The 10,497-nt window shown below is 37.2% G+C and overlaps 1 protein-coding gene across 1 annotated transcript; it reads left to right on the top strand.

Annotated features, from left to right (window-relative positions):
* Positions 1-4,086: 4,086 nt before the first annotated feature.
* Positions 4,087-6,383, top strand: LOC114363773 (heat shock protein 68-like). The gene has a single exon (XM_028319592.1). The coding sequence runs from the start codon at positions 4,291-4,293 to the stop codon at positions 6,247-6,249; it is 1,959 nt and encodes a 652-aa protein (XP_028175393.1). The 5' UTR covers positions 4,087-4,290; the 3' UTR covers positions 6,250-6,383.
* Positions 6,384-10,497: the final 4,114 nt, after the last annotated feature.

The following is a 10,497-nucleotide window of genomic DNA, read 5'->3' as shown; positions in this document are numbered from 1 at the left end:
ATACTCGTTTTTCTAATTTGTCGGTTGAAAGGCATTTCCCTGTGTAACGTAACATTCCCATGTTATAATGGTCATTTATTTAATTGTACGGTATTCAGTCGCATTAACGTGTGGATAACGGCATATCAAGATAGACATTGTGGCACTTTTTGTGGATACAATAGATGCTATTTTAAAAACGAAATTGTATAATGATGTCATGTCTTTTCTGCAAATATGTACGCTTTTGAAAAGCGCTCTTACATGTCCCATATGAGTTGTCGACTATACATTTTACATTAATCTAATGCCCATATTCAAAGGTAAGCAAAGAAAGAGAGGTTTTACTTTTTACAGCACATACTACCCGTTCGCGCTAAGTTTGCCGGTCCGTGAATGCGCGTCCCCTCCTCCAACCGCGATTAAACGCAATTTGTTAGTGATTAAAAGCAATTAAGTGTTTTATTTTACGCAAATACACAATTTTTATCAATATTAATAAATAAAAAATATTTTCAATATAGTTTGCTAAAATTATAGACGCATTCCTTCGAGTGACGTCATATCACCAGCGGCAAACTTATCGCGAACGGATAGTAAGTACCTATATGTGTAGTCACAGACTTGTTTATTTATTTATTTTTAGGCTGAGTAGCTAGTAGAAAATAGACTAAAAAGTAACAAACATTCACTCATCTTAAGTGCACAACACTACGCTTTAATACTAATACTTCTATGACAACATTAACCATGATTGAACCTCGTTAAGTGACAACATAAAAAGCCAATAATATCATGTTTACATCTAAAAAAAAAGGGTGCAGAAGGTTCACATGAACTTACCAACAATCGCTTGTTAAATTTTTCAATGTTTATCTAACCGAGTCTCAATTTTCATTCAATTGATCTTTATTAAAAGCACAAAGCACACTAAAATATTTTTTTCGTCATACAGTCACAATAATTCTCACAGAAAACTTATTCAAACATTAGAAACAACTAAGCCCACTGTTTTCGGTTCTCGTCCAAAACTGAGCCTACCCTCAAAAATAAAAGTGATACGGCGCCATCTTGGCACACAGTTACTTATGGTACATTCTGGCAAATGCATCAGCATTTTATGTTATTAATTCGATTTATGAGATATCAATGTCATAAATCGAATCGATAAATAAATAAAAATGTATTTGGTTTAGCCTATTAATAAATTTAAGAAAATAAGTTAACTTCTTTCACGTAAACACGTTCTGTGTTCTTTTCAAAGCTTCTGACTTTGCTAGTAATTAAGCGGTACTATAAGAGCAACACTATCATAAAATTAGGTAACCAATAACGTAAGGTGTTACCAAAAGACGTCACTATTATGAAGAAAGCATCTTCATTTATGTCTGTCACATAAACTTACCTAGTTCCAATGAGATAAGAATTAAAATTAAATACCTCTCCATTTAATGTCCATTACAGTAATTTATTTCAATATTAAATTAACATGTTAATTTAACGATGCATGTGCGGTTACTTTACAAACAATATCTACTTATTGCGTGTTTATGCGTTGACTAACACCAAGTAAGAGGGGGGATCCCTAGCTACTATAAAATTCATAACAGACTCTTTGTCACCTATCCAGCTCCTAATTTGTACCTACCTAGATCAAGCTTGTAGGACTATATTTAGAAAAATATAAAATGTATCTAGATAGTTATACATTACATTTATTTCATACGTACAAATGCTCGTGCTAACATAGATTACAACAAATCACACTAGATCTCCAGATGGATTAAAACCTTAGACCAGGGGTTCCCAAACTTATATAAAAATTCAACTGCTCTGACTGTGACTGTGTAGTCAGCCAAGTTCTTGGCTGCCAGTAAAACCCAACCAACGAAGGTTAAGTAGAAAGTTAACCAAAAAGGACTCAAGTAGAAAAGGAAGGAAAAATAATGACACGAACATCGAACAGTTAAGTCGATTTTACTACAATCTTTATTTTAAAAACATTACGTACGTAACTTAAATTACGAAATAGAACCACATAATTATCACACACAGGAGTTTTAAGCTAAATATAGCACAATCAAGTATTCATCACGATTTCCAATGAATTTTAGCGACATGTGCTGAGTGAGTCGCGAGACAATGTTGTGTTGAATGTTCATTCATAGGCTCATAGGTGAGGTTTGTATTGTGACCACCACAGACTTAACTCTTCAAACAAATCAAAATAATCAAACTTTTCATTTTTTTTTTTACATTAAGACAAGCGAAAAAGGTGCAAAATATGGTGGCATTATTCCCACAGCCTTTCAAGCTTTTTAGAATAAAAATGTGTCACATAGTGTTGCGTAAAAGTAAACAAAAAGCGCACCTTAAATTACTACGTATCATAGAATTCATTAAACGAAAGGAATGTTTATAGTTTGTCGAATACAATATCTGTGGTCTATCCATCAATACTAATCCAGCATAGGCTAAGTAGGTAACACATAGTAGAATAGTTAGTAAAATAACAAGATTTTTGCATCTAATACGATAAACTTATGTCAAAATAATCTAACACTTGAAATAATCGACTGCCTCAGGAAATTGAACCCTTGACGAGGGTACTTTTGAAATTAATACATGAAAAGTCCACTAAGTCTGAACCAAAGATGAAGCACAAGATGAAGTCACTACGTTTCTTCACAAAAATAGTTTAAAACTTCCAGTCATTGGATGCGACCAGTGATTGGACAAAACATCCCTTGAACGTCCTTAAAATGAATATTACTTCAAATGCAAATTACAGCTTGACGCCCTTTTATCTACATCAGTTGGAATCTCTTAGTTGTTAAATATTTCTATTTCTAGTTTTAATTAAAAAAATAACAGTCCAATAACTCGACTACATGGCCCTCAAAGTGTACAATGATTGGGTATATTACTTTATGTCCCAACCAGCAATCGATTCCTCGATTTCCTCTTCCACTCTCTTCTCGGTTTTCCTTCTTGAAAGTTTCACACGCCGTCGGCCGTCGAAATTCTGAGAAAGCAGCTATCTTCGATGGCTGGATGTAACAGCACGGAGGATGTGTCATCCGAGACCGACTTGTCTTATTGCGGCATCTCCAGGCCTGCGGTATTGAATCACTTGAATTTAAAAGAAAATATTATACATTACATACAGTGGAATATGAAAATCCTCCTTTTTTAAGTCTGTTAAGAACCAGTCTTCAACATGTGAGAGAAGATATCTCAATCACCTGGGAATCGAACCCATGACGTCCAGATCGAGAGTCCCAAGTTTGTATCCACGAGACTACGAGAAGAAATCATAGTTGCATAAATTAGTGTTTTCTAATTACGCAAGACCTAAATCCAATATTAAATAATCGAATTTTTAGAAAAATAAAAATGAGCAAATAAATTAGTCAAATTTAAAATTAACTTACTAAAAATCATATTACATAGGGTAACTATCCCAGTACATGACCATCATTTAATTGCGTAAAAAAATCTGCTAAATACTATTGGTCAAAAAAACTAATTTGTGAATGAACATACCTCTTGGAACAGCTACTTGGTGGTTTACTTACAACGCCAGCTGTGGTCACAGGTTAGGAACCCGCTGGAGGCAAATGCCGCCACAGCTTTTAAGATCTGCTTGGATTGGATAAAAAAAAATCTTACATAGTTTATTAGAGCCAAACAAGTGTTAATTTGACGATAAAAAATGTTACACAGTATTAGAGTAAACAACACAAAAAAGTTATACAACCAAAGGCCTATAGGCATAAAGTCACAAAAAATTTATAAACAACACTATACCACAGAATAAGTAATAGTACAGGTACAGAAGGATTACTCCGCAAGACGATTTAAATAAATGCGAGTCTTGCTACGACGCGATACAGTGGAATTCAGCTCGCACAGCACTACGTACCTACAATTTTATTCACCNCCCACACACAATAAAAACTCAAAACGAAAGAGAAAATTCCACAAATAGTGACTGAAAGTATCGCAACGACGCGGATCCTTCAACCACCGACGGCAGAATCTGAAACGAAATTTTCACGAGAAATGTCCTGATTGGTGTACTAGAATGTTCTGGATTGGCGTTCTCGTACAGTGTCGAAAATACTCGATTATGATTGGCCGGTTGGCTTGGGTATATAAGCTGGGAGAAGGGCGCGAGAATTCAGTTTACTCTTGTACACACAAAGGAACGAAGCGAAGGGAAAGCGAGTGGGAAACCACAGTTAACTACAAAAACAAGTTTCGAAGTGAAATTTTTTATTGTGAAAAGGAACTATTGACTCAAGAAAAATGCCAGCCGTTGGAATTGATCTCGGAACTACATATTCGTGCGTCGGTGTTTGGCAGCACGGTAATGTGGAGATTATCGCTAACGACCAGGGAAACAGAACAACACCTTCGTATGTCGCATTTACGGACACAGAACGACTGATCGGCGATGCAGCGAAGAACCAGGTAGCACTAAACCCCAACAACACAGTCTTCGACGCGAAACGTCTCATCGGCCGCAAGTTTGACGATCCCAAGATCCAGGCAGACATGAAACACTGGCCCTTCAAGGTGATCAACGACTGTAGCAAGCCAAAGATTCAAGTGGAATACAAAGGGGAGACGAAGCGGTTCGCGCCGGAAGAGATCAGCAGCATGGTTCTGACGAAAATGAAGGAAACTGCAGAGGCGTATCTCGGTTCGACTGTACGGGACGCGGTGATCACAGTGCCGGCGTACTTCAACGACGCTCAACGACAAGCGACCAAGGATGCCGGTGCCATCGCTGGACTCAACGTATTGCGAATCATCAACGAGCCGACCGCTGCTGCTTTAGCATACGGGCTCGACAAGAACTTGAAGGGCGAACGCAACGTACTCATCTTCGATCTCGGAGGCGGAACCTTTGACGTTTCCATCCTAACTATCGACGAGGGCTCACTATTCGAAGTGCGAGCGACAGCCGGCGACACACATCTCGGCGGCGAAGACTTCGACAACAGGCTAGTGAACCATCTCGCAGAAGAATTCAAGCGCAAGTACAGGAAAGATCTTCGAAGTAACCCGAGGGCTCTGCGTCGTCTGCGAACTGCAGCTGAGCGCGCCAAACGAACTCTCTCGTCTAGCACGGAAGCAACTATTGAAATCGATGCCCTATACGAAGGTATCGACTTCTACACGAGAGTTTCTCGAGCGCGCTTTGAAGAACTATGCTCAGACTTGTTCAGGTCGACACTGGAGCCCGTTGAGAAAGCTCTACGTGACGCAAAGATGGACAAAAGCCAAATACACGATGTCGTCCTCGTCGGGGGATCAACACGCATTCCAAAGATCCAGAGCCTTCTGCAGGGTCTTTTCTGCGGCAAGAAACTCAACTTGTCTATCAACCCAGATGAGGCGGTCGCGTACGGGGCAGCGGTGCAAGCAGCTATTTTATGCGGAACCACCGACACGCGTATTCAAGACGTTCTCCTAGTCGATGTCGCACCCCTATCGCTCGGCATCGAAACAGCCGGCGGCGTGATGACGAAGATCATCGAACGCAACTCGAAAATTCCGTGTCGTCAGGCGCAGACATTTACCACTTATTCTGACAACCAGCCGGCCGTGACTATCCAGGTGTACGAAGGCGAGCGAGCGATGACGAAGGACAACAACTTGCTGGGCACGTTTAACTTGACCGGGATCCCGCCGGCGCCTCGGGGAGTGCCCAAGATCGATGTGACATTCGACTTGGACGCGAACGGTATCCTGAACGTATCGGCGAAGGAGAACAGCACTGGCCGAAGCGAGAAGATAGTCATCAAGAACGACAGAGGGCGCCTATCTCAGGCGGAGATCGACAGAATGCTCGCTGATGCGGAAAAGTATAAAGAGGAAGATGAGCGTCAGCGGGAGCGTGTGGCCGCGCGGAATAAGTTGGAAGCCTACGTATTTGGAGTCAGACAAGCGCTGGATGAAGCGGGTGACAAATTGAGCGAGCAAGACAAGGACGTGGGCCGTCGGACGTGTGAGGAAACACTGCGCTGGTTGGATAATAACGCATTGGCTGAAGCCGATGAATATGAACATCGATTGAAGGAAGTTCAGGGCGTGTGCCAGCCTCTTATGACCAAGATGCACGGGGGACAAGGTGGTCAAGGTATGCCTGGTGCTGGTGGCATGCCGGGAGGTGGAATGTATGGAGGCATGGGTGGAGGAATGCCCGGTTACCAACAGCAAGGAGGACACGACGGCCCCACTGTTGAAGAAGTGGACTAAGCAGCGAAGTTAAATCCAAAACTCCCAGTGATCTAGTCGTTTTAGTACCTACCTATTCAAAGATTAAGACTGATTGTTAATTTAATTGTAGTTCTTAGTTAGACATTGTCATCTGTTGGACTCAATAAATTAGTATTATAATTAACGTAATAAGTGTTTATTATTCAAAAACATCCCCATTTCCCATAAATATCCCAAGAGCATATTATAATAATATCACAATCGGCCGATCAGTCAATCACTTGAAATAAATTAATGACAATAATTTACAGAAGTTAAAGGAATTGATACTTATAGAAATAGGGTAATTTCTTAGTAAAAAACTTCATTTTATCGGCATTATGTTTATTTGTGTAAACGAAATACAGGCTCAATAAGGACCTTAGCCAATATGACTGATCCTCACAATTATATCTATTTATTTATACAATGCTATCAACTTACTCATCACATTTAATATAGACCAACTAAATACATCAAAAGTGGATCATCATGAACAATCGTAAGTATATTATAAAAGGAAATTCAAATTACATTATTATTTTAACTGCATAATACTCATACATTACGTTCATTCATACGCTACAGCACTCACACTAACGACGAATAAATTGTATTTGTAATTTATGTTTCATCACCAGTGATCGGATAATCAGATGCACACTATTGCACACTTATTGAACAGGTGATGGCCAGTATGGAACGCACTAGAAAAACCCTACTTTTATATCAATAACAAATTGGTAAAATAATTTAAATAAATATAAATAATCTAACAAGATGTCTAATAATCTACTAAGAAAAATATACGCTTTTTCTAAAAAGAAATTAGAAAATATCCAAATATCCGATCACTGATCATTCGTTTTCTATTATTTTAATTAGGAATTTAAACTTTAATTTTGTTAGGTGGTAAACACACTATACAAACTTGATATTTATTTTTCTTATGTACAGCCGCTAATAGATTCAACCACACCAAAATGTCGGATATCCACAATAGATTTTAAACTTATCCTTAGAACATGGTTCAATTTCTATGAAAATTCAATTTTGGAGGAGATCGATAAATATGCGGGGGACTATACAAGACTCAATCATTACAGACAAGTAATATTTCAAACACTGCTTAACCATTTATCTGAATAATCTAAAGAACATTCTGCAAGATAAGTATGCCAGACATGGATATACTTTGAACTTTCTTAAGTCATTATAGGTCTATGCCTGAGGTATGAGAGCGACGCGGAAGGAGTGACATTGACTCTTCTTGATCTTGCTGACGTTTGAGCGTCACAAAATCACCCTCCCGTGCCGGTGTCATACCTAAGGCACTGATTGAGTTAAGCACTAGGCTTACAGTGAAATTTTCTTAATACACGCATCCAAAGCCACTTTAGGATACGTATTTACACCCATGTCGGGCTGCTCAATAGTTTATTGTGGCTACCACCCTGTCCAAAGAAACTTCGCGAAATCAGTCTTTCATTACCAAAAAACGCAGTGGCGGACTAAGACAATATGATTAAATTATACAATTATAAACTGTATAATAAGTAACACGATACATTTCTGAAAAACTGGAGTACTCTGACGACAGATGTAATACTTGTACGTGAATGACGTCATTTTTATAGGTCAAGTAACATTTTGTATTTTTTTTACAATAATTAAACACGTTCAATTCCAGAGTGGTGAAAATAGAAAAATAAACAAATAACCATGTAAAATTTCTAAAATGTTTTTGAAACTGGCAACACCTAAAAAGTTAATACAGTCAGCGTCAAACAGTTCGTCACACCCTAAGTGGCCAGAATTGACAACACAACCTTATTCCCATTGTAACAAAGACGTGTTGCAAACTTTTTGGCTAATTTTGGCGTCACAAACTATTTGACGCTGACTGTACTAGGGGACTCAAAATTTCTAGTGTGTAGCCGCCACTGCAAAATACAGAAACACCATGAATCCACTCCATTTAAACAACATTAAAATTGACATAAAATACGTTATATCCCAATGAATTAAATACAAAAATTAATATCACGTAAGCAAATCAAATTTAAATGTTATGTACCTCTGCAATAAAGAAAACTATGTTATTTAAAATCTCCAAGATCAACACTATTCAAGTTTATGTTTTGCGATACATAAATTTTATAAATATGTAGGGTCCACCAGGTTATTACTATACACATATTTTGAACATTTATAATATTTCCTCTTCATAAAAAGGAAATAATGTTTTTTTTTTCAATATGATAAAAAAGAGGAAAGTAGTGTTGCAACGGCGCTACAAATCTTTTTATTTTTCATGAATAAAGGACATTTATTCCTGTGAGAGTGAATTATACATTGTAACACAGCTAAGAACATAATGATCCCAGTAGACCCTATCTCTATTTCAAGGTACAGACAACGGCACATCAAGCTAATGACTGTGATACCTTATGCAGTTGTAACAGGCACTATTTACCAACAAACCTGTATGTATAGTCTGATGTGTTGTCGCCTGTACAAACACTTGCACCAATATTAAAGCATACAATTTATATGAAAAATAAACATTAAATTCAAAAGTAATAAAAAAATATTTTTTACAGCTGATATTAGAAATATCCATAAATAAAATATAATTAAATGAAATAAAATTATCTACTTAACACGAATTTAATTAAAACATAGTATGTGCGACAATTTAGAACTGTGTGGTGTGTGGTGCTAAGAATGTTTTTAAAGTGTAAACATACGATAATAAAAATTTACACGTTAAATAAAATTAGAAAAATAACATAAATTGTATATTTAAATTGAATAATAAGACGCCATTGCGTATAAAAGAAAAGAGACACAAGTTAGTAACTACCTATACAACAAAGTATTAATTTTATCACATTAATAATGTCTCGGGTAGTTTAAGATTCGTTAACAAAACGCTACACCACAACCACAAACTCGGCAATATTATTAGCAACATTGCCGTATATTGCCGAAAACTCTTGATCGTATGCAGAGAAAAAGATTACACAATGTTGAAGGTAGATGAAGGTTTTTTTACAAGCTATGTCTCTTTCTAAAACTAGAATGTTCTGTTCGACTGTTGAATTGAGTTCTTCTGTTCTTTTGATAGAACTAAATATTTTCATTATCACACGAATGGCGATATTTAGATCCATTATTCGTCAAATCCATGTGTAATATTAGGATTAGCAGTCATAGACAATGTTAACATCACATCATCAAAATTGTTTATGAATAGCAAGCGTATCGGCTAACTTGAGCGTAGATTCGTTCCTTTTACATAGCAGCTGAAGAATTCTTATTGTATAATAACTAAATAGTATAGTATGTAGTCTGCTTAGCTATAAATAAACGATAGCCGTGCGAACTTATTGTTTGTGGCATTAAAAAAATAAGATAACTCATTTGATAAAAAGGTTTTACGGTCTGAAGCTGTATTTTGATGAGTAAAATGATTGAGAAAATTAATCATTTCAGTGCTAAACATTGCAATGGCACATAAGAAATTCTCCAACGATCTAAAGCTAGCCGATACACTTGTACACTCTACGAACAGTGGAACTGAATTACATTCATTATATGACTTGAAAAAACATTACCTACAATGCGTACGTAAATTAAAATAAACCTTAATCGCATGCACATAAGGATGTTTGTCTGTAGCCTTGTTTCGACCTAGAGATATTAAAACTAGTGACGCTTACGTAATAAGATAAGTTTCATATCAGATTAAATGTAAATTATATCGTGGGAATGGAACGGTACTTTAAAGCGTAAAGATAGTTTAATACTAAAAAGAAATGTAAGTACAAATGCCACATCTGTGGGATTTCGCGAAAATAAGTACTAATTTAAAACGACATAATGTTGATGAACTCAAAATTATGTAATTGCAGGTCGATAGTCACTTATTTGCGGCCCTGAAACGGGACTATTCTCATCTCTCTATCCCACCGCTGCAACTCCTGTGTAGCCAGGATCTCCAGCTTGACCGCCAAAAAATCCCAACCAGTGAAGGTCAAGTTTGTGCCGGGGAAAAGTTAAACTGTCATTGGACCCACAAAAAAATAATCAGAAGAACATAGGAAAATTATAATGCTGCAATAACAATACTAAACCTTACGATCCAAGATCAAGACGAACCATAGAGAACTCGTTCAACGCCATAGACAAACACCCATAGACACGCGTTGCCTCAAGTGAAAAAATCTAACTGAACAGTGCAGT

Source organism: Ostrinia furnacalis, unplaced genomic scaffold (genome assembly GCF_004193835.3).
Source record: "Ostrinia furnacalis isolate ACB-3 unplaced genomic scaffold, ASM419383v2 OfSCF7285, whole genome shotgun sequence".
Taxonomy (NCBI): domain Eukaryota; kingdom Metazoa; phylum Arthropoda; class Insecta; order Lepidoptera; family Crambidae; genus Ostrinia; species Ostrinia furnacalis.
The sequence above is the reverse complement of the archived record's forward strand: the minus strand, read 5'-3'. Positions and strand labels throughout refer to the sequence as shown.

Coding starts and splice junctions, on each gene's coding strand:
- LOC114363773 (XM_028319592.1), top strand. CDS start 4,291: ATGCCAGCCGTTGGAATTGATCTCGGAACTACATATTCGTGCGTCGGT.